Source organism: Thermobia domestica, unplaced genomic scaffold, assembly GCF_964235325.1.
Source record: "Thermobia domestica unplaced genomic scaffold, izTheDome1.hap1.1 HAP1_SCAFFOLD_237, whole genome shotgun sequence".
Classification (NCBI taxonomy): Eukaryota; Metazoa; Arthropoda; class Insecta; order Zygentoma; family Lepismatidae; genus Thermobia; species Thermobia domestica.
This window is the reverse complement of record NW_027655956.1, coordinates 68,743-93,402: the sequence shown is the minus strand read 5'-3', so window position 1 is coordinate 93,402 and position 24,660 is coordinate 68,743. Positions and strand designations below refer to the sequence as shown.

At 36.5% G+C, this 24,660-nt stretch overlaps 1 protein-coding gene across 3 annotated transcripts; it reads left to right on the top strand.

Annotated features, from left to right (window-relative positions):
• The first annotated feature begins 9,637 nt into the window (after nt 1-9,637).
• On the top strand, nt 9,638-23,951 carry LOC145676596 (uncharacterized). Of its 3 annotated transcripts, XM_081747429.1 has the most exons (4): nt 9,647-9,809; nt 15,757-15,980; nt 17,302-17,461; nt 21,381-23,951. In XM_081747429.1, exon 4 carries the CDS (start codon nt 21,460-21,462, stop codon nt 21,898-21,900), a length of 441 nt encoding a protein of 146 aa, XP_081603555.1. In that variant the 5' UTR covers nt 9,647-9,809; nt 15,757-15,980; nt 17,302-17,461; nt 21,381-21,459; the 3' UTR covers nt 21,901-23,951. The 3 variants fall into 3 exon arrangements, with proteins under 3 accessions (XP_081603557.1, XP_081603556.1, XP_081603555.1); XM_081747430.1 differs by lacking the exon at nt 17,302-17,461 and having other exon boundaries at nt 9,644-9,809; XM_081747431.1 differs by lacking the exons at nt 15,757-15,980; nt 17,302-17,461 and having other exon boundaries at nt 9,638-9,809.
• The last annotated feature ends 709 nt before the right edge of the window (nt 23,952-24,660 follow it).

Sequence of the window (24,660 nt, the reverse complement as noted above, 5' to 3'; positions counted from 1 at the left end):
GGCAAATACAATTCCACGGCTAAAAAACCTGAGATCAGGAGTGAAAACCAGGAGAAAGATACATATGACCAGTGGCGTAACTAATTTTATTGTGCCCTGATCGTTCATCCAACTCATACCTTCCCTCTGCCGCCCGCATTTCAGCTGGTATATATATATATATATATATATATATATATATATATATATATATATATATATATATATATATATATATATATATATATATATATATATATTTCTATGTCAGAAGGGCACGGACAAAAGACAAGAATAGAAATACCCGAAAAAAAAAGGTTCGAAAGGGCCCCGTGACAAAAGGATCCGAATCAAAACAGCCCCGCTGTCAAAAGGGCCGGAATCAAAAGGACGTCGCGACAAAAAGCCCCTATCAAAAATGTCCGAGTCAAAAGGGACCTCACCTCAAAAATGACACGGGTCAAAACGGTCCCGGGTCAAAAGGGTTACAGGCGAAAGGGCAGCGCGAAAGGAAGCCCGACTCAAAAAGGCCTCCATTAAAACGGGACGAGTCAAAAGACCCCTGCGTTAAAAAGGACCGACTCAAAAGGCTCCGCGTCAAAAGGGCCCGGCAATATAATTTCACGGCGAAAAAGCCTGAGATAAGGACTGGAAATCAGGAGAAAGAAAGAGATATGATCAGTGGTGTAACAAATTTTACTGCGCCCTGGTCATTGATCATGTATTTAATCATACCTGCCCCTGCCCTGCCCCACACAGAGTTGATGTATATATATATATATATATATATATATATATATATATATATATATATATATATATATATAGTTCTGTCAGAAGGACACGGACAAAAAGGCGAAGACAGAAATGCCCAAGTAAACTGGACCCCGGTCAAAAGGGACCGGCGACAAAAGGGTCCAAGTCAAAAGGGCCCTGCTGTCAAAAGTGCCCAAGTCGAAAGGTCGTCGCGACAAAAGGGTCCTATCTAAAAATGCCCGGTGAAAAAGGACACCGCATCAAAAGGGCACGGGTGAAGACTGTCCCGTGTCAAAAGTTCCCGAGTCGAAAGGGCCACGCTACAAAATGTCCCGAGTCAAAAGAGGCCCCGCGTTAAAAGAGGCCGTGTCAAAGAAGCCCCGCGTCAAAAAGACCCCGGGATAAAAGGCTCGGTAAATACAATTCCACGGCTAAAGAGCCTGAGATCAAGAGTGGAAATCAGGAGAAAGAAAGATATATGACCACTTACGTAAGTGTTTTTACTGTGCCCTGGATCGTTGAACATCTATTTACTCATAACTTCCCCCTGCCCAACGCATTTCAGCTGGTGAATATATATTCTATGCCAGAAGGGCGAGGACCGAAATGCCCGAGTCAAAAGAGCCCCGGGCGAAAGGGCCCCATGACAAAACTGCCCTAGTCAAAAACGGTCCCGCGTCTAAAGGGCTCGGCGACCAAAGGGGCCGAGTCAAAAGGGTCCAAGTCAAAACGGCCCCGAGTAGAAAGAGCCCGGGTAAGGATTCGGCGACAAATGAGCCCGCGTCAAAAGGGCGCTGTTTCAAAAGTGCCCTGGTCAAAAGGTCCGGAGTCAAAACGGCCGCGCACCAATACCGTTTGAGTCGAAAGTGCCACGCGTAAAATAGTCCCGACTGAAAAAGGCCCCGCGTCAAAAGGGCCCGGTTCCACGGCTAAAAAGCCTGAGATCAAAGCACGAGAGGAAATCGAGCATGCACAAGTGTATATTGTCCCTTTGGTAAGTTGATGGTTTTGTGCAAAAGAAGGAAAAATATCTGTAGTTATTAGTAGCAAATAGGAAATTTGAATGGTGATATAAGTTTTGTTTGGTTGTTGATTGTTCTGCAACAAATGCTATTACTTAAGTCATTCTCCATTAAAGTAAGGTTGCACTCCCGTCTTTCGGAGTCTGTGTTCTCGTTACTTTATATATTATTCATTTTCCCCTTAGTTCTAAAATTCGATTTCTAGCCCTAGATCAAAGTATAGTACGAAAAATATTCTGTGAAAGCGATTAGTTTAATTTTGCAGTCAGAAGGCACATGTGGAGCTGTATACATGGTTAGTGAAAAGTATTGGGACAGAACAATAATAACGACGTGCGTGGATGGAGGCAAAAATTGGCATTATTGCATTGACTTGGAGTGGGGTCACCTTCGAACCGATCTTGAATTCCGCCATATTGCATATCACACAATATTATTAAATATAAAAGGTTATGTTTTTAGACTAACTTATATCTTAATATTCCTACAAATGAGAATGTGAACTCGTTTGTGACACATCATCTGTTTGGGACAGAGTATGCTCTGTTTTACAGGGTGTCCGATGTTTAAAAGTAAATTACAGACATTCAGTAAAGTGACATCAGCATCATCCCTATTTATCGTATGATCATACTTCAGGTCTCGTTTTATCACAATACAGCAGCCTTTTAAATGGTAAACTCCGCATAAAACATTGCGACAGCTAACGCCGTGCAGTTAGGCCACCAAATATACATCTTCTTATCACATAGTCGTGTCAGGTAAAGAGACCCCTCTCTCACCTCCTTTCTTCTCTTCCATACTAAAATTAGCTAACAACATGAGCGCAATTCTTATTTCAAACTATACATGTATTAGTATAGATAAAAAGAAATAACAAAAAAGAGACGAAACAAGATTCATAGGTTGATGTAGGGAGAAACTGAAACACCCATAATGAAAAATTGAAACCAATGAATGTCTATTACACAGAGATTCAGAAATGAGCAGAGAGAGAAAGAGAGAGAGAGAGAAGAGGAAAGGAGAGGAGAAGAAAAAGTAACGGGAGAACAGATAAAACTGTGGAATTCAAACGTAGTAAGAAAATAACCTAACATTATAAAGTTCCGTTTGCAGAAATCCAACAGTAATATAGAAATAATGTTTGTTTTTACATAGTTTTTCAGAACTATTCGGATATATAGACGATCCTTTAAATATTTATTACGTTACTTTCATAATGGATAGCATACTCAATTTCAAGTAGAACTGTAGATCTCCGAGATACATCTAGGATAATGTCAAAGGTTTAACACACATGCTTTGTTTCCGCGTGATTCGACTGCAAATTCGGTAGTGTTCGTTGGACGTAATGATCCAAAATACATTCTAATATACCCAGTAGAGAGCGTTGGTCATATCTTCCATTTCAGACTACTAATGCGAACTGAACGAAACGAAACGAAAAGAAAAGAGAAAGAAAGAAAAAAGAGAAAATTGAAGAGTGCTATTTTATTGCTAAATATCTATCAGATATAACCTATATTAAAAGTCCAAACTGTATCGTAATGGAAAGCTACAAATGTTGGAAAGGAAAAGTTCATGTTTCTCATAGATGTAGCATCTTTCAAATTTCAACGTTAATAAAACACATTGAATTATAGGACGGGAACAAATATTGTGTCGAACTAGTAAAATAAAATTTTGTTTTCAAATAACCAGAGAGGTACTATTTTCTAGTCTTTTCCGAAGAGTTATCTGTTCCGAACATCCAGCATTGATTTCATCACTTCCGAATATAACGTAATTTGCACAGAGAGAAAGAACACGCTAAGAGCTCATACGCATCATCGTTTCAGTCGTATGATGTTGGTTAGGTTATAGACCACCACTGGATCGAGGAATTTAAATCCGTAGTGAACCAGTAATTCGACTGAGATTCGGTAACCCAGAGGATAAAAAAGAGATTTTACTTATTTCCTTGCGTTTAAACAGTATTTCTGTCAGATATGACTAAGGCCGTTGATGTTATCCCCAGAGCACGAAAAACACGACGCCGACGTTAACAGTTAATTAGATTCCCCAGACCAGGCTTCTGCTCCGTTTTAACTTTGGAATATGAACTGCATGTATGTGTGAGAGGGAGAGAGCTAGAGAAGTGAAAGATGCAAAGACAGGGAAACGTCAAGAAAGAAAGAGAGAGGGACGGGACGAATATAAATATGAAGCATACTTACTATTGCAGTGTATGATGTAGAACGCACACACTATTTACTCGAACTATCGCTAGTGATGCCTTGTAAGTTCTCCATCAGGAGATGAGTCTCTGTTTGCAGCCATTATTTTATGCGAAAAAATCATACTACCTGATGGAGTATCGAACCAAGATTTTTCATTTGGAAGTCTGACACGTTACCACTACATCACCGATTGCTTTAGCCAAACTTTGTTTAACAAATGGTGTAATGTTTCTTTCCGAGAACGATAACACGAAAATTGCATACTGCAGATCAATGATGTCTTTGGAATGTCCTGGTAATTCCTGTCCTCTTTCCCATCCAACATTCGTAAATCGTCTCTATCATGATACAGGTGTTTGCTTTCACATTGTTATGTATTGCCTGCCCAGTATGATAAGTCGATTCTTCACAATCACTATGCTACGAGGGTCATCCGGAAATTGGTACCCGTTTGTGCAATAAAGACACAGCAGTACATATTAACAAATATACAGATTTTGATTGGAAAGAACATACTTTACACTACTTCTCCACATAATCACCAAGCAAATTTAGGCATTTGTTATACCGTGTGACGAGTTTTTGTATTCCAGCGTCATAGTCCTCCTCCACCAGCGTATTGAGATACGTAGTCACGCCTTCTTTAAGTTCGTCATCTGTCAAATCTTTTTCCCGCCAGAAAGTCGAGACACATTAGGAAAATTTTCACAGAGTTCATCAATTGTGACGCGCCGATCGTTCCTCACTCATTCGTCTACTGACCTCAGCAGTTCGTCTGTAATGACAGATGGTCTCCCTGAACGCTCCTCGTCGTGTGTACTCCCCCTCCCCAGGTTGAAGTTGTGACACCAGCGCCGAACAGACGACTCGTCCATCGCATTGTCTCCATACACCTCCTTTAATTGGGGATGAATTTCACAAGGTCGAACGTTTCGTTCATTAAGAAATTTAATCACGGCCCTCACTTCACAACTGGCGGGGTTCTCAATTCGTTTAATCATTATAAATGAGCACAAACATAACACAGGCACTGCTAGCATCACGCAACCTCGCACAGAGCAGGCAGACAAGCCACTGACGCGTTATGACCTTGCCCAGCGGCTTTCCGAGTCGTCAGCGCTTCAAGCGGCGCAAACGGGTATCACTTTCTGGATGGTTCTCGTAGATAGCAATATTATTCATAAGGCCATTGCGTTACCCCTACACTATCATGCCATCTAAAATTTCAAGCCGAATATTACTTTCTTTAGCCCTGATCTTTGGAACGAATCGGCTTCTTCCTGTAACGTTATTTGCAACAAAGTGCACAACAAAATTGATTTGTTCGACGGCCTAGAGAGAAATAAGTGCCCACTGATTAAAAAAAAAACTTACAATCGAGCAATCGAGGAAAGAATGTGAAATTAAAACATATTTTGCAGTAAGTTCTCCGTGCAAGTTCAAAAGTAAGCAAATAATAATAATAATAATAATAATAATAATAATAATAATAATAATAATAATAATAATAATAATAATAATAATAATAATAACCTATATTATAAAATTGAAAGTAACTATGTGTGTGGCTCCTAATCTCTTGAACCACCCAACTGATCTCTATAAAGCTTTCAACATAGATAAGGTTCGGATCTGGGACTACTTTTGTCATTTCAGTTTGACGGTGCAACGTAGGGACCGGTGAGAGGGAGGAACATGTAAAAAAAAACTGAAAATGAAAGTGGCTGTCTTTGTGACTTCATCACTCTTGAACCACCCGACCGATCTCAATTAAATTGTCAACACAGATCAGGTTCGGGCCTAAGATAGCATTTATCTATTTACTTTGACGATATAGCTTAGGGTTGTGGAGAGGGAGAAGTTAAAAAGTGTAAATAAAAGTTGATAACTCGCGAAACAAATGATCCATCACGATCAAATTTTCAACCTAGATGAAGTTCGAACCTGAGATGGTTTCTGTCATATCACTTGGACGTTGCAACTAAAGAGATGAAGAAGAGGAGCGACATTTAACAAAGAACGAAAAATTACTGGTATAAGTGGTGTATCTGTAATTTTTGGATTCGCTGAGATTAATAGTGACACATCTGATGCTGTTTAAACCCAAATTCAGTTCCTCTAGTGGGAGGAGGGAGAGACATAAAAATGATCGAAATAACCAATATCAGTGTCGAATTCACAGTTTTCCGGCTCGCTGAGATCAACAATGACACTGCAGATGCCGTGCCCCACAACATAGGGATGGGAGAGGATATAAAAAACACAACGAAAATGGCCGATATCAAAGAGGGCTTTAGTAACACGAAACAGTGACTGAGTAACGGACCATATTAATATTTTTTCTCAATTTAACCCAATGAAGCGGGTAATTGATGCTAATAATAATAATAATAATAATAATAATAATAATAATAATAATAATAGACTACTATAGTGTGAATGTACACATTTATTATTATTATTATTATTATTATTATTATTATTATTATTATTATTATTATTATTATTATTATTATTATTATTCCCGTACTTTTGAACTTGCACGACGAAATTACTGAAAATATGTTTTATTTCTGTAATTTTCCCTGGATTGTATGCATTTCCTTCATTTATTAGTGGGCACTAATTTCTCTCTAGGCCGTCGAATAAATCAATTTCGTTGTGCACTTGATTCGTTCCAAAGATCACACCTAAAGTAATATTTGGCTTCTAATTTCAGGTGGCATGAAAGTGTTCGGGTAACGCAGTGGCTTTATGCATAATACAGCTATCTAACATAGGTTCAAATCTTATTCACGTCAAAGTTAATATTTTTACAATGTGATTGTGAAGAATCGACTTATCATACTGGACAAACATTACGTAAGAATATGAAAGCAAACACCTGTATCATGATAGAGACGATTTACGAATGTTGGTTGGGAAAGGGCAAGGGAATTACCAGGACATTCCAAAGACATCATTGATCTGCAGTATGAACTTTTCGTGTTATCGTTCTCAGAAAGAAACACTACACCATTTGTTAAAGTTTGCACGGCGTTAGCTGTCGCAATGTTTTTGAATCGGAGTGTACCATTTACACTTCCCTATTTTGTCCCTGAAGTGAGAAATTTTGAGTGAAATCAGAATTTTTTCTGATTTTTAAATTTTATTAGTCCCTTTGGAGCCCCGTGTAAACGTAGACATCTTAAAATCAACTGCAAAATACTATATGTGTGTACAAAATTTCAATTTTCTATCTTGAATAGTAAGGGCAGGAAAAGTATTTCATTTATCAGTAATCCCCACAGTGCCCCAGACTACCGCAAAAGACCCTGATGGCAGGTAAAAAATTTCCTGAGACATCCGTGTTTATTCTAGGATCATGGTTTGCCATCATTCTCTTGAGAATAGAACTACCTTTCAAACGGTATTATTCACATGTCTCTATCATGTATCTAACGCGGGAAAATCGCGAAGAAAGAAATTTTTCATCAAAATATCCTTTTAAAATTTTGCCGCTCTGGACCCCTCTGTTTTAACGCAGAGATCTGAAAGAAATCTGATAAATACTATTCGGTGGAGTGAATATTTGTCCAAATTTCAATCTTCTAAGTGCAAAACTAAGCCTGCCATATATATATATATATATATATATATATATATATATATATATATATATATATATATATATATATATATATATATATATATATATATATATATATATATATATCCATAATACCCCAGATTCCCGTATAAAACAGGATCTTGTGTAGAAGTTTCCTTGAGACATCCCTATTTATCCTAGAATCGTGGGTCGTACATAATTCTCTTCAGAACTGGCTTTCAAACGATACCATTCACATGTCTCCATCGTGTATCTAAGGCGTGAAAATCGCGAAAAAAAAGAGATTTTTTGATTAAAAATATTTTTTTACCTTTTTGCCCCTATGGACCCCCAGTGTTAACGCAGAGATCACCTGAAAAAATCTGATAAATTTTGTTCGGTGGACTGCATGTTTGTGCAAAATTTCAATCTTCTAGTTGCAAAAGTAAATCCGCCAAAAAATAAAAAAGAAATAAACAGGCTTGGAAAACAGAAAACCCAAAGTAAAAAGCTGTATTTGTTCTTTTTAAATCGAATAATGAAGACACTCATTTAGTAGCTAAAACATATTAACAATTCACAAGAACTGTCACTTGTTGAAACCTTCATATCGAATTATGAATGGATTTCAGGTGCTGTACTCAACAAACGAAAGTCAAGCCTGATGTGTGCAAACACAGACCAACTCATGGCAGACACGTAGGCTACAACTTTCGTGCCACAACATGCACTGTGGTAGTAGTTGTCCTTATTCATCAAAGTAAAGCCCGCCATGTAACTCTTGCAGGCCGAGTATACCTTTTACATGTTTTTATATTCAGTCGTCTTTGGTTCCATACAAAACTATTTTCCTGCCAAAGAAATATCTCAGTATCATACGGAAACACAATGCAACTGCTGTGGCATACTCACTCCCTAAGGGTGAATCACGCGACAGTGTACTTATCAAAATGTGTTGGTGGCCTTGGCCTTGAAAACATTCAACTTCAGAGCTGCTCGCACATAGCTTGTGCCAAAAGGATTAGATCAGGAGAGTAATGCTCTCGGAAGTACGAGCGAGAAACACAGTTCTGATTGGTTGGTGTTATCAATTTCTTGCCACGTTGCATTTAAATAGCAGAAATCAAATAATTGTTGTTGTCAGTCTTCGTGGCCGAGAGGGCTAGTGCTATATGCTACTAATGAAAGTCCCTTTTGGCGTGAGTTCAAACCCGGCTCGAGGATTTTTTTTTACATTTTTAAAATATTTTTATAACACTTTTTAAATTAAAATAATATGAAAATAATATTCAAAAAAGTGATTTACTTACTTTTGTGCAGATAAGTAGTAGTAGTAGTAGGAACGGGTTAGAAACCCCGCAGGGCTCGTTTTGTTCCCCTTGTACTCCATGATATAAATTTTATGACCAACTTAAAACAACTGGCTAGGATAGCGTTTAGAACAGCTGGCTAGATTAGCGCGCGAAAAAAACGTACTTCTGGGAGCATTACTCTCCCGAGTGGGTCGTGTGCCAAACACTGCTCATGGAGTCCCTTTCCAGCACAGTAAAAGGGCGAAAAAAGAAAAGAAAAGAAAAGAAAAAATAAAGAATACGGAAAACTGTTCCTTATGCAAAGAGCGTTTGAAAACATTTCAAAAGGTACGCTATGACTATTATCAGTTAATTGGCAACAACCGATATCACGGACAGATCCAGAAGTTTTGAAGGAAGGGGGGGGGCAGGTCTGAAAAATAAATTTGAGACCCCTTGTAGCAAGGTTGGTTGGCCCACCGTTGGGGATTGAGTGGGATTTGGTCAAAACAGTGGGTGATGGTCGGTACAAGCCTATAGTGGAGAAACGTACGTTGGCCCACCGTTGGTTAAATGTATGGTTGGCCAACCAACTATTCTCCCGACCTTCACGCAACTATACTCGAGTTGACTGTTTTCCCAACCAAGAAATACGTTACTTTAGCGTTGGCTAAATAACGGGGAATCGCTCTACGAAAAGCATTTTTTCCCACCACACGACCACTGATTTTTATCGTTGGGTAAAGGTCGCTAACTGCAACATACTTGATGTTGGTAGAGTGCGTTACTGTTCATGCGCAGTTCTTCACCGCCATATTAGAAGTGTTGTGGTCTAGTTACAGAAGAAAGAGTGTGGTCAAACTTAAGTGCATTTGTAAAAAGATTTAGACCTGATGCAAAAAACCAGCACTATTCATAAGTGAAGAAGACAAGACAAGACAAGACAAGAAAGGTAAGTAGGTTATATAATCGTTCTATATAAAATAATTTCCATACTTTTTTTTTTTTTTTTTATGGAAACATGTGGGTGAACAGGTTATGATTGTGCATGGAGTGCTAATGTAGAATAACATTGAAATGATTAATATCCATTTTAAGAAGGCAAAATTAGTTTACGTGAGCTAGTTACACTCTTCACTGGGTTACAGTACAGCAGATGTCTGCATGGAAATTAGAGTTAATAAATATTTCTGGGTTCAGTTTGGCCGATTATCTTTGGCTACAATGCATTGTTCCTGCGCATGCACATTAGGTTAGGTTAATTCTGCTCTTCCACCCAAGTGTGACATAATGCTTTGACTTTGTATAAGTTTATGCATTAGTAACGATTCTGCAGTCACTTGAAAAAAGGGAAATAGTGCCAAAATGTACTGAAAACAGCATGCAATAAACTTTAAGACATATGCCCCTTGTACTTAGATTTTGAGTGAATTGCCAAAGTCCCAACCAATTTCAGAAACTTTGCCGAATATATTGAACAATTAGGCCTAGTTTTGGTTTTCAGAGGAACAGTGTGTATCAGTTAGGAGATTTTTGTTTTTTATGTACTGGAATGGGCATTACTCGAGCACACAATTCTACCAAATTTTGACACGTTTCCTATATTTTCAAGTTATGTTAGGGCTTTGTATTCCTTTTAGCAGAGCATGCATTAAGTGAGGAGATCAGGGTTTGCCCAAGTGGGCCCTGCCCGATAAAACCCACCGGGTTTTTTCGGGTTGGACCCACTTGAAAAAAACCATCTGGGTTTTTGAGCTTTTTGTTAGTATTTTTATTGGTACAACTAAGGCGATCATATTGAAAGTGATTTTTATCAGATTTTGAACTTTCATTGGGCGAATCAGATGCTTTCACGTTAAGGTACTCAACAGCATTCAACATAAAACATTTATAAACTTTAGAATGCACTGAATGGATAAAAAGAAAAAACCTTCTCTTAGCTTGAGATAATTATAGAACAAATTAAAGTGCAGAATATGCTTATAGCCTGTTTGAAATAAAATATGCAATTTTATATTTTAGAAGATACTTTCCGTGAATAGTGTGCTCGCCAAATGCGACACCGAGGAACGTTATCCCTCACAGAGTGCCGGTACTACCAGTAAATATGTACTGCATTAGTGAAAATACTAGTATTATTTTTGGCATTAGTGCCGTAACGCCGGACCAATTTGAAAACTGGAAAAAGCACCAAAATGCACTGCATTCGGTTATATTTTGTTGGATTACATCAAATTATGTTACTTTACGTTAGGGGCATAAAAACTACTACAGCACAGAAACACAAACCAACCTGTGCTAGGTGGCCATTAAAAAGCACGAATGCTGTCGAACCGAGTCAGGGCAGGGAGACCCGAGCGGAGCAAGGGGTTGCGTCCGAAGGGAGCAGGTGGGTATACGCGTAAGCGAGGGTAGTGACAACGTTCCCGTTCACTTGGAAGTCACTTATCAAAACCGAGGCTTGTAAACTTTTCCGATTTCAAGAAGAATATCGTGCACAACAGTTTCCTGGGGTTTCGTTTCCTTAAATAAATAGTCCGCTAAATAGCCCTCGAAATGCTCTTCCTTCTTCCCCAACACCTTGCCTTTCGCGCTACAATATCATAACAAATGTACCTCTCCGCGAAATAGTCCTTCAGCCTCAACATACTGTGCCGCTTACAAAATCAAAAACAACGAACAAAAACAGCTTTCTTCACTTTTACTAGTTTACTTACCCCACTTTCACTCATTCTTACTCGCAAACTTAAATAAATTCTTCAATTGACCGGGTGAATTTCCTAAAATTGGACCGGTGCTACGGAACTTAACCCTTATTTATTATTATTATTATTATTATTTTATTTATTTTTGGTTACCTTTGATGGTAGCACAAGTATTCTTAAGTAAAATTTGGTTTTCCAACAACAGCTGTTTAGTCCAGTTATTTGTTGCTCCTCCTCAAATAAGCATTCTGTAGAATCAACAGCAGCAATAGCGTAAAAATTCTTGTCAAATTTAAGAAGCGTAATGCTCAGAGTTCCGAAAACCGTGTGACGCTTATTATTTCAAGTGCTGAATTCAAACTTCCATACTACTAGAAGTTTCGATGTACAGTAAAAAAAAGCTTGGATTTTAGAAAGAAAAAAAAAAGAAAGAAAACATCGCGAAAGAAATGCTCGGGAAATTCCCATAATTGAACACAAAGTATCGGAAGTGAACTTCACCGATAAAACTATTTATTTTATAAAACATGAGTTGTGTATTTGTTTTAAATTAATATTTTTGGCGAACGTCATTGAGGCTCCCGGGATGATTCTATCTACATTTATTCGTTCGTCTGCCTGTACCACACATACTACACGGTACTACTTTCAGTCTTTTAAGCTTAAATTTTCAGGGCACAATCAGGAGATTTTCTGTAAATTTCGTGTACAGACTTTGGCTGCATACCAATGTAAAATTTCAAAATCGCGGTCATTTTGTTCAAAATAGCGGGTGTTCACACTACAAATCAAGAGACATTGAAATATTTCGAAAAAACCCAATTAAACCGGAAAATACCCATATGGGCCCAGGTGGGTTGTGCTTTTTCAAAAAGACCCGGTTTCTTTCAAACCCTGGAGGAGCTCCATTACTACTTGCAGATTGACTTCAGGCGGGCTCAGCAGGGTTGCTTGGTTTAAACCATGATTAAAACCTTGGTTTAAACCAGCTGTTTTTTTCAAAAAAGAAAAAAAAGAAAAAACAACTGCTTTAAACCAAAAAACAAAAAAAAAATGTTCGTAAAAGTGTAACTATTCGTAAAATTTTGATGAACACATATTTGTGGGCTATCACGTTTCACTCCCATATATTATCCGTACTATATTTAGACCTAAATTCCCCATTCTTTACTCAAAGATATTATATTACAAAAGCAACTATTTTTTATGTAACTTTATGGATGTTTCTTTTGTGATTTTTTTATAGTTTGTTACTATTGTTATGCAACCAAAGGAAAATTCTAAACATTTTTTCGTTTTAATAACGTTTACTATTGATAAAATACATCGAAGTACCGTACTTTTTTCGGGAGTAAGGTCATACAAACCCCACTGGAGGCAATTATTGAAATAACAAGAATCTTTGGTAACTATTTTTGTATAAATTGGTCAGAGCCTAAGTGGACTCAAATAATTCGTATCTTTATTCATTTTTCTTACTGATATGCAAATTAAGTAGTTATATTTCTTGGGTTAAGTTCCAAAGTTGGCGTCCGTTTCCAGCAAATTTTTTATAATTTACAGGAAAGATATGGATAATTTGATCGTTTGTGTGCTTGACAATACACAAGTCTCGAAAAATCTCTTTATTTGTTTTATATAAGAGGTTATAAACATGGAACAATATGGCGAGCGGAGGGAACTACTTGGCGCAAGGTAACCAAACAGTTGTATTGTGGGAAAGAAACGAGCATTTATGTTATTAACATGGCGAATGTACAAGGGCAATGAACTCACAGTTTTAACATTTGTGAAGCAATACGTTGATAACGAACAAAATCTTTTAAAAGTTTGTGAAGAGCACGGATTAATGAACCCAGTAACACGTTGCAGAAAGTGTGCAAAGGAGATAACAGCGAAAAAAACGTAGTGAAAGCGGACGACCAACTTCGGAATAAATGCCTATTTCTTTAACTTGGACTAATAAAAGTCGTAGTGAGCTGACTTGGACTAAATTAGTTCTTCTGTACTCTGTAGTACTCTGTAGTACTCTGTAGTCCTAATGACTCTTGATGATTATATTGACAAATATGTAAAGATTAGTCAACGTATTTTTACCAGGAGTCCTTCGTGAGTGAGTCGGCAGACGTATCGCATTTGTGGCCAATTACTCCCGGTTTCGAGTTCAAATAGAGGACAATTTCTCTTGGATGTAAGCCGAGAAGCAGTTTGGATTCCGCTTTAAGCTTATGTGACCCCCTTCCAGCATAACCCGGTTGTTGCATACTAACACCAAGGCGAAAAAAGCTTATTTCTGTCCATATGTGATATTAATACACAGAGCAAATTATTTAAACCCCAAAAAAAAAACGGGTTTAAACCAAAAAAAAACTGGTTTTTTGGTTTTTTCAATAAAAACCATGGTTTTTGCCAACCCTGGGGCTCAGTATAAATACAGTATGGACGTATGGCACACAAATTACAATGCATAAAACACAAACTAACTTGTACTAGGTAGCCACTAAGAAACACGAATGCTGTCTGAGTCAGAGCAGGGAGGCGCGAGCGAAAGCGACGGGGTGCGTCCGTATGGTGCAGGCGCGTCAGCGACGGAGGGTGTACGCAAAAACGAGGATAGTGGAGACGCACACTTTCACTCACTCAAAATTCATTTAAATATGCTGTGCACTGACAGTAATTTCTTACATTCACACTTCCATTCTTTCACAAAAGATATTTCACATCGTATTTAGCTATAAATTTTCTTTTTGGTAAAACATTCTGCTCGAGTGGAACCGCGAAATATATGCTAGGCCTGGTTGTTGGCTATTTATTGTGTTTTTAAGTAGCACTGTTTCTGTACGTGGAAGGAACTATGATATTTGGCGCGAAGGCACACTTTTTTTTATTTAATGGCGGAAATACGCCTACTATTTTTTTTTTAAACGAGTCTGCATTGTTCAAACTTCGCCAAAGATATAGAGTACTGAACACAACAATTTTTGTTAAAAGTAGAAAGAGGAGAACAATGCAGACTTCAGGGACGTATTTCGGGTGTTTCTCCTCCCCCCCCCCATCTGCACCCAAGGTTGAAAACCCTGTGCATTTTACATAACTTGAGTCGAAATTTATGCATTTCATGCCGTAAACTAGTTCTGAACCGGCCGATTTTACACACACACACTTTGTTGAATGTTGATATACTTTTTCCTCAATGCATATGAAAAAGTGTTTGGGATTGCAATCAGTTAAAGATTGGGAATCAATTCGAAATTTAATCCCAATTAGGAAATTTGCTATGAAAATTCATAGCTAATTAACATTTAACTCTAATTCCCAATGTTTTTCTCAGGTCTCGAGATGTATTATCCAAAGCGAAAGAAATTATTAAATTAAAGATAACACTGTTTAAAAGAAAAAACTCACTGTTAGTATTTTCCACCCTGCACCAGACTCCCGCGTGGTGCAGAGCATGTTTGCGGTCAGTAGATAAGCTGGACTGAACGGCTGAGAGGAGAAATTAGAATACCCAAACTGTAAGATCAGTATCATAATATCGGGTTTTGAAAGCAGGCATATAAATGAGTATATCCTAGAATTGTACATTCAAAATATGTTGCAATGAATGCATTTGAGGCTGGCAGAAGTAAACTCCTTCACCCATTAACTATTCTATCTTTGAAAGCAGAAATGGTTGGTTTTGTACCCTCTATGAAACTGAACTGGTGCAAATATTTATTAATAAATGAATAAAATTCTGAAAACAAAGTTCAGAAATTATTAGTAGTACTATTTTTAACTCTTGTGTACCACCATGGGGTCTTTTGGAACCCCAGATTTGTTTCTCATGTTACAGCTGTTAAACAAGTGAGATTACAGTTCATCTTTTCTTGCAGACTATCTCGAGTGTATGCTAAAGATGCATGCTAAATATTTAAGTTGTCTCTTTGATAGTTCTGCGTAAAGAACATAATTTAGGTGGGATTCTAGAAGACCCCATGTAATTCCTGTGTAAAAGTGTTCTTGGTAGTACACAAGGGTTAACATTCTTAAACAAAAAATGCCGAAATTATGAGCATTCGAAATCGTAATGTTACAAAAAAAAAAAAAAAAGAAAAAAGTTTAAAGTTATTTTCCTTTTATATTTCTTTTTTTTTTCTATTTCTTAAAAGTTATTATATATGCAATACAGGTTATACTTCATTTTTCCCGCAGGTTTCACGGTTATTGCTAAGCATTTGGCGAACATTAAGGGACGTCTGGAACGCATAGAAGAAACCCAGTCACGCATACTGGAATACGTCCACGGAAATTTACGTTCACCGGGAATTTCGCAACCACTGGTATTACCCGACGGTCTGACTCTACCCTGTGAAACGGTATCGTCGGTTAAATCACTGGAAGAATGGGCACACAATGAAAATAATGCTACAAGTTTGGTAGGTTTTGAGCTCACTGTAGTATTTTAGACCGTAATTTCCGTATTTTTATATTATACGGGGTGATACTTCCCATTAGGTATCTTACATTTGTTCAATGACACGTGGCAAGTTTAAACTGAATAAACAAAGTGGGTCATAATTTCCTTTGTAGTTTTGAACATTGATAATGCAGCAACTATGATAGAAATAAACTTGTTCATACCAGCAATTGGCGTCTCTCCTAGTATGAATCTATATAACATGCCACATAAATTGTTCATATATTAAGCCGCTACAGAGCAGTCAACGACCTTAACGTGTCATGTTGGGGCGTGTGTGGTAGAAACATTCGGCATCTGTTTCTATGAATGTCTCAGTTGTTGTAATATGAATATTCACAACCGCGGAAGCGATTATGAATAACTTCGTTCCAGTATACATAACCTAATGAAGCCTATAGGGCATATCTTATTTTATAGAGACTTGGATTTGCGTTCGTTGTATTTTGGGCTCAAGTTCGGCTCCGCCATTCTAACAGGGACTTTCAGGGTTTTCCCACCAGGAGAATTTTAAGACTATGCCTATAGAAAATGGTCATGACTTAAACATTTTCCCGCATCTTAAGCTGTTATGTAACGTGTGTGTTGTATCTAGATTATAAACAAAATGTTATGCACAATGCAATGGAAATATCCCTGAAGTAGCATCCCTGCTTCCTTTGTTTTTGTATCATAAGAAGACAATTATTTATTCAGTGTTGGCGAAATGATTAAAGAGAAATAAGTTTTTCATTGTATATTTGCTACACATTTTAAGTATTTTTCATTGTAAATCTTGGGTACAAGAATTATTAAACGGTATGTCACTTTCAGTTAAAGGGGCATTCCACTTTCCGAAAATTATTCGTTATTTGCACAGTATGTTCTTTATGCTTCATTATCCTTTTAAAATTCGGTTCGTCATTATTTTCATGTTTGGAAATAATAACATATTTTACTGTTTGCCTTATCCGGCTAGTTGTTACGGGATGTTTCATATTAAAAATGTTCTGTTTCCGTTCTTTCGTGTGCAAATTGTATTGCTCTGTGCACTGGTACAAATATATGCTATCTAAACATCTCTAAGTAGTGGTATTTAAGAACCTGTAAAAGTCAGGAAATTTGATTTTGCCAAACGAGCGGGAACCCTTTCATCGATTACTTCTAGTTTTCTTCGTTTCTATGCTAGGCAAGGAAAAAAATTGATATTTTTAGTTCATTGTGTCCTGCTATTCGTTAGTAACAACTAGTGTATTGGTAATATGTATAATTATAACTGCTTTTATTATATTTGCTTACAGCAAATAGCTTTGAGTACCTTGGGTGGTAAAAGTGTTGAGAAATTAGTGAGACGAATGTTAGAAAAAGTATTCAGTAACGACGCAGCAAAGAAATTCAACTGGACCGGTAGAAAGGGTAAAGAAGCACTAAGAACCCTGAGAATAATGCAAATACTGAAAGGTATGCTTTGATTGGAAACTCCTGTTTAATATGCACTTTGTTTGAGGACAAATTTTGGACAGTCACCACTCCTATCAAGTACATTGAGCAAAATGCCACCTTCTCCTCCTTCCTCCCGCGATCTGAGGTTCATATGTGCGTTATTGTTGTGACTGAATCTTGTGTAGGTTCCATTCGTGGATAACAGACCTATAGGATTTACTTAATAAACAAACTCCATGGCTCTGGATAAGTAGAGTAACAAATAAAACACAGTTCTGACCACAGCAGAATGAAATATATTAAAAACTATACTTACAATGTTACAGTTTCAAGGACCTAACGTCCTCTTCATCAGACACAGTGTTTGTGTCTGATGAAGAGGACGTTAGGTCCTTGAAACTGTAACATTGTAAGTATAGTTTTTAATATATTTCATTCTGCTCTGGTCAGAACTGTGTTTTATTTGTTAGGATTTACTTACTATTCATTGATGCTCGTTTCCTCCGATAATATGCGCGAAACACAACTTGTACGCTTTACAAATTCAGGGGTGAAAACGCAAAGGGGCGTAACTTGAAAAAAAGTGCGTTTTTCTATTATGACTTCCACGTGTTCTATCAACTGTTAAAATGCAGTATCTCACTTCATTATAGTTCCGGCGATATAAAGATTTAAAAATCAAATTTCCCGTAGAACTTTAAATCGCTCTCCTGTAAACTTGGGAAAAGTCAAGATGCCCCACTTCGAAATGACGGCCTAAATTTCGTTATAGTTTCCTCGTTGGCTTTTGTCACTGCTTAGATTTTCTAATATTTGACCTGTCGGTATCTTGGACAAGGACCAAATGAATGCTCTTTCATTTATCTATCTTATCACTCAGTTGTTGCTACTAGTACTTACCAAGACAGTTTCTGTGCGGTCATGCAATGAGAGTGCCTAGCTGGATTACATGCAAAATAACGTAATCTTACACAGCTACTTTCTAGCTTTCATAGTAAAACTTAATGAATCAAATTTGCTCGCAGCTGACATAAAATTTGTTTTCTACGCCATATTAGGACAAACTGGTCCCAAGCTAATTATTATATAACTATTTATTAAAAGTGTAGACAAAACGTACGGTGACTGCCTTCAACATGATCGTCATAAGGCGTTCGGTCCTCATGTTATTATTACCCCATCGTAAGGTATTGCCCGATTTCTCCAGCAATGTTGAAAATATGACATGTCCAGACTTTTGCCTCGGCCTGCATACATGTAGAATTTTTACAATGAACAATTTGAAAAAAAATAGTTAATTTTACTGTTATTACTATTATTATTTAGCTTTATAAGAATTTTTCTTTCCCCCAATACAGAGAATTTTGAATTTTCTTTTTATATTTTTTTATTTTTATTTATTTATTTATTTTATTTTATTTAAATGTCAAAAAATTTGAAATAAATTTTAAACGATGTCCAAAATTCACATATCGGGCAAGCTCTAGAAGTTAAAAGTAACTTGAAAGCCCCAAAGAATGTAGATATAGGATTCGGGAGAAAAAAATTGCATTGGGAAGCTTAAAGATGTCAAGGAAGTAAACAAGTGCAGTTTCTTCACTGATTGTCGAAAATTTTTGATAGGCACTACTGAAAGAAATACTCGAATAATATCCTCTTACTCGTGCCATTTCATGCTTTGATCCTGAGGTATTCTTGTATAAACCTAAAATTGCCCGGATAAGGATGACGAAGTGCTTGGTAATACTCCATCAGTCGTTTCGTCTCGATGATGTTAAAACAGAGGTAGTTGAGAAAGAGTTCGAACCTTTTTTTTTTTTTTCAACCGTCTAAAAGCGTCTTATTTTAATTCAAATCTTGATGAGTTTTATAAATCAGTTCTAAGTGGGAAAAGTGAATTCTAACACTTGTGGAGTCTTGTGAGAGTGACATTGATTATTTCACATAGAAATTCAAGTGTAGAGTCTGGTATTTCTATTAAGAAAAGTTATTGGTAGACAACTTGTAAGTGGCTTCTTCATTAGCCCAACGACAACTGGTAGATTGGCCTACGCACGCGGAACTTCAGAACTCTGAACTTCTGTAAAATGTGCGAGAAAAAGACAATTCGGCTTTGGAAGAAACGGGAAAAGAAAGAGAAAATTATCACTTAACTCTGTATGAGCTTATTCCGTAAAAAAAAAAAAAAAAAAAAAAAAAAATCATTTAGGTGCCGTTCAAAAATTTTGTAGCTCCTGATCCGAAAACTAATTATCGGCCAAGATCGCAATCTTTTGATGCATTTTTTTTTGGGGGGGGGTCATTCCTAAAATTCTCGTTATCTTTTAATAATATGTATAACAATAAATTTGTTTTGTTGTGATACCAAGTAGGATCTATTGCAATAACTGAAAAAAAAATCGGTAGGAATTGGTATGGGCAGCTGTAATGTTCGCTCGTCATAACTTTCATTATGTTAAACTTTCAAATATTTTTGCGTTTGAGGGTGGAAAATTCACAATTTGCATTCTCATAGTTGCATATACATTTACACATTATTTTGAAAAGTTTCTCATTGTTTTATTTTTCATTTTATTGAATTCAAAGAAATATTGAGAAATTCCATTAAAGTATCGGTTTTCTTTTGTTTGTTTACTAAACTTTTAGGAGCGCTTATTTTTTTTCGAAATTTATAGAATCACTTTGTTGCCATTTTTTTTTAAGAATTCTTCAGTTACAGCTGCTTGTTGTGCAGAAGGATGGCTAATCTTTTAGTGTTTTATATAAAGAAATTTAACGTTAGTGTATAATATTATTTGAAGATGTCTTATAAAGTCTCTTCACTAGCTCAAATGGCAATTCCTTGGATAACTTACACTGGTCTACTATTATTAGCCTTTTGTATGGCTCTGTGTCTACTGTATAGTGTTACAAACGGAAAGTTGCTGATCTTTGGCAGCACACAGGTTGAGAATCACTGCCCCAAGTCTTTATTTAGCTTTTACGGGCATTCATCATCAGTACACCATTATGTTATTAAATGTCGCGGGTCAGGGAAAATAGGTGATCTTGCACCTGGAAATCAGGGAAAATGATAAAAGTAATTTTGTAAGAACCCTGTGTTGGGTTAAATTCTTATTTTAAAATTCAACCATTCATTACTTTTATAAACGTCATTTCTAGCGTATTGATTACAATACAATGTCACTAAAATGACGTTACATACTTGTTAATATTGTTGATAAATAATAACGCAGGCATGATTATGACGGGAATTTCCTGGTCTAAAAAATACACAAATAGAACCGCACAACTCTATACGCAAAGTACTATTTCGATTCCCGAATATACTTCGTATAGGAGTTGTAGATTTTGTCCTTTATAACCCCATTGCTGGAAATACGTGAAGGCCAAGTTAATTTATTTCTGTCCATACGTATTTTTTTGTTAATCAATCACAGAAACAGGTTGACTTTTTATTTTTTGTAAGAAAACGCTTTTTGCCAACCCTGGTTCGCAACACTTATTACAAGAGAAAAATGTTATTTAAAAAAGATTGAAATAAAAGAACTGCCAAATGAAGTTTTAAAAATATTTTTTCCACTTCATTATTTATTTCGATAAGTTTTAAGGTGTTAAGTGTATATGGCACAAGTCGGAAGGACAAAGGGCTCTGGTAGGGTCTGTTTTGAAAGTTTTATTCCAGTATTCATCTGAGGTGTACATGAAAATTTCTACCCAGTATTGACATTCGCGAAGCGCAGAATTTGCAAATGCTAAACCAGTGGTAGAATGGACCTTTATTTGTTTACTTTAGAAAATCGCGAACTGCAAATGTATTTAAATTATATTTTATAAATTAAGTTCGGCTGTTTTCACTTTGTACATATGAAATATATATTACGTTGCATTTGAGGGGATTGTTTGTGCTAATAAGCTACTTAACTTTTATTTGCAGTTCTGGTTGAGATGAGAGGCCAGCTACTGAACCTACATCCAATTCTTCGATTTTAAAAGGACAGCTAAATAGTTGAAAAATGGAGGAAACAGTGGAAAAAGAAAGCTTTGGAGATTCTGCCAGATCTAAGCGCCGCAAGATTCAAAAGGAGTATGAAGAAATTGTTAATGAATACAAATTTCTCTCTGCAGAAGTAATAGGACAAGAAACAAAGAAAACTAATAAACTAGATTCAGATAACAATGCGAATGAAACTTCGTGCAGAAATGATGATCAAGTTCCACGTGTCAGTGACCTCGACATTTCAGAGGTATCTAGTGAATATGATAATTCTAGTGATTTTGGAGTGTGGAGTGATAGTGAAGTTCCTGATTCTTTGGAAGTGAAGTTGATGCAGTGGGCAAAGGAATATAACATAACTAATACAGCCACTACCAATCTGTTACATATTTTAAACCAATGTTTCCCTCAACTTCCTTTAGACGCACGAACTCTATTACATACAATTGCTCCAATGTAGATACACGTGCAGGGGGTCTATTTAAATACTTTGGCGTAGAACATAATATTGTGAAGAAAAGGTCATCAGGTTTGATTCCATGTGTTTATCCATTTGTAAATTCCAAGTTGTTGGTAGAAAATGAGGGAACATGTTTGGTAACTATTACAATTAATGTGGATGGTTTACCTTTACATTCGAATTCAACCAAATGTTTTTGGCCTTTAATGGGAATTGTGGATCAGCCAGTGATTAAACACCAGTTTTTCAAGTGGACATTATTAATAATTTTAAAAAGTGAAAAGTGTGTGACAGGACTCGAGATCAAACCCAGGTCCTTAGGTTTATCGCGCCTGTGTGCTAACCAACTTCGCCACCCAGTCGATCCATTTTCCAGTCACACAATTTACACTTTTGAGTACGGTGTTCTTTTTTTTCAGACTATATGGAGAGTCAGGATACCACAACTTTCTGTTGTGATTGGACTTCCCAGCAGACACTGGGGCAGTCCAAACTCAACGAAGTTGTAGTACACTCCATGTGGTCTGAAAGAAAGACAACACCGTCCTCAATAGTTGAAATTGTGTGGTTGGGAGTTAGATCGACTGGGTGACGCAGTGAGTTAGCACATAAGCATGATGAGCCTAAGGTCTCAGGTTCGATTATTGGTCCAATCACACATTTTCTACTTCAAAATTATAATGTCTGCACTTGCGGAGGCTTGGTGTAAAAATCGGAAGTCGCCCTAATTTCTTTATTGAGATATTTTTATTTTCTATAGTCCCTACTTTTCGAGTGTTGACTTTGTGATGAAGTATACTTTTAAGAGGGCTAATCACAGGGAATTAAAATACCGCTAATTTTACAGTAATTATGTGATATCTTCAAATAGATAAAAGAATCGAAATGTGGAACAAGAGCGCCCTAGACAATATCATTTTGCATGAGATACCGTTATCACGAATCACCTAGTAGCTTTGCGTTTGCAGCCATTTGTAAACGCAAAAATAAGTGCCGATTTTTTAATGACTAGAAATCGAAAGCAGATAAGTGAGTCGTGATAACGGTATCTCATGTAAAATAATATTGTCTAGCGAGCTCTTGTTCCACTTTTCGATTACTTTTATCTGTTTGAAGATATCATAATTACTGTAAAATCAGCGATATTTTGATTTCGCCGTGACGGGGCCTCTTAATTTTAGAAAGAAAGCAACGTTTATTGAACTTTAAGCTGTACGTACACATGGCGGGGGTAAGGGAAACAGTAGGTATGTTTTATCCAAATCATCATCCTGTGCCTTATAAAATCGAATCGTACGTTTAATGACTCTTTGAATTTTCATTCGCACTGTTGGGTCTACTTGTCTTTTCCTATGATGTAGCGTTTTTTTTTTATTTATTTGCTTTCTTGGATTTATAAGATAAAAAGGCATTTACTTGTTTTATCTGATCAGAATATTAAGTTGTGTATGTTAAGAAATTATGAAATATATAGGTTTACTAGCCGGTTACACATCTCAACGTTTTTCTTGTAATGTTACAACATATGTATGGGTGCATGCATTTAGAAAGTGGACACTCAGACGTGTGTGTGTATATATATATATATATATATATATATAATCGCATTCAAAAAAGTCTATTTTATACGTATATGAGGCAATGGTGCTGTAAAATTTCTTCATATGTAGTAGAAGTAATAACTGATCTACGCTATCTGAGTATAATTGTAACATTAACAAAATAAGAATTTCCATTATGTAAAACTGTTTACTGTATAGTGCTTCAAAATATGCCATTTTCATGCACAGATTTACTTCTATCATTAACCACCGGCTGGTCCCCTTTCATATGCTCGTACACATATGTGAAATAATGCTGGTATTTCAACATGGATCCAGATTTAATATGCATATCTCATTGTTGTTTACAATGAACAGTTACCACTATTTTGTTTGCAACTTCAAAAATATTTACTATTTTTCTTTGTTATTGTATTTTTTTTACATTTAAGAAGATTGTAATGTAAAACAAATGATTTTGCAACTTGCAATTATAATAAAAATTATGTAGTGGAAAATTAAGAACAGTGTTTAATTTATTTCATTAATTAATACTGATCTCTTTTCAATTACTTTGTTATTGCAGTAGTATTGTGGATTGGTGTATAAGATAGCAAGGAAAAGTTCCTCAATCTCTAATGGGTATAATGCGTGTTTGTTATTTGGCTGTTTGTCTATTGATTTTTATTTTTCAATAATATGCTTGGTTAGTACTAGTATCCATTAAAACGCAGTTCTGAACAGAACAAAATGAATTATATTAATAACTATACGTTACAGTTTCAAGAACCTAACGTTCTCTTTATCAGACGCAAACATTGAGAAAAGACTGTTGACAGCAGATCTTATCAACTGATGGTTATTTAATGGTTAATGGTTTTCCAGAGCGTTCTAATGGTTATTGATTATCCAGAACCATGGAGTTTATTGTTTAGTACTAGTATAAAAGTACAATCGGAAGACGTCGCATCCTGACCCAACATGTAAGTATTCCTCTTTAGTGTTTTCCTACATTTTTGCGCATTTAGGGGGCTTTACCCCCTCCCTCTTGCCCAATTTTCCTCTCCAATGAACTTGGTATGTACTTTGAACGAATAAATAATCATTGAAAGTTTCATTTGAGTCGGTTCAGATGTTCGAAAGTTATCGTGAGACCAACACACAACACAAATGCTGAGCGAGTCGAATCGCAGACTGCTTCACACATTCAATAATCCAT

Coding starts and splice junctions, on each gene's coding strand:
- LOC145676596 (XM_081747431.1), top strand. CDS start 21,460: ATGGAGGAAACAGTGGAAAAAGAAAGCTTTGGAGATTCTGCCAGATCT.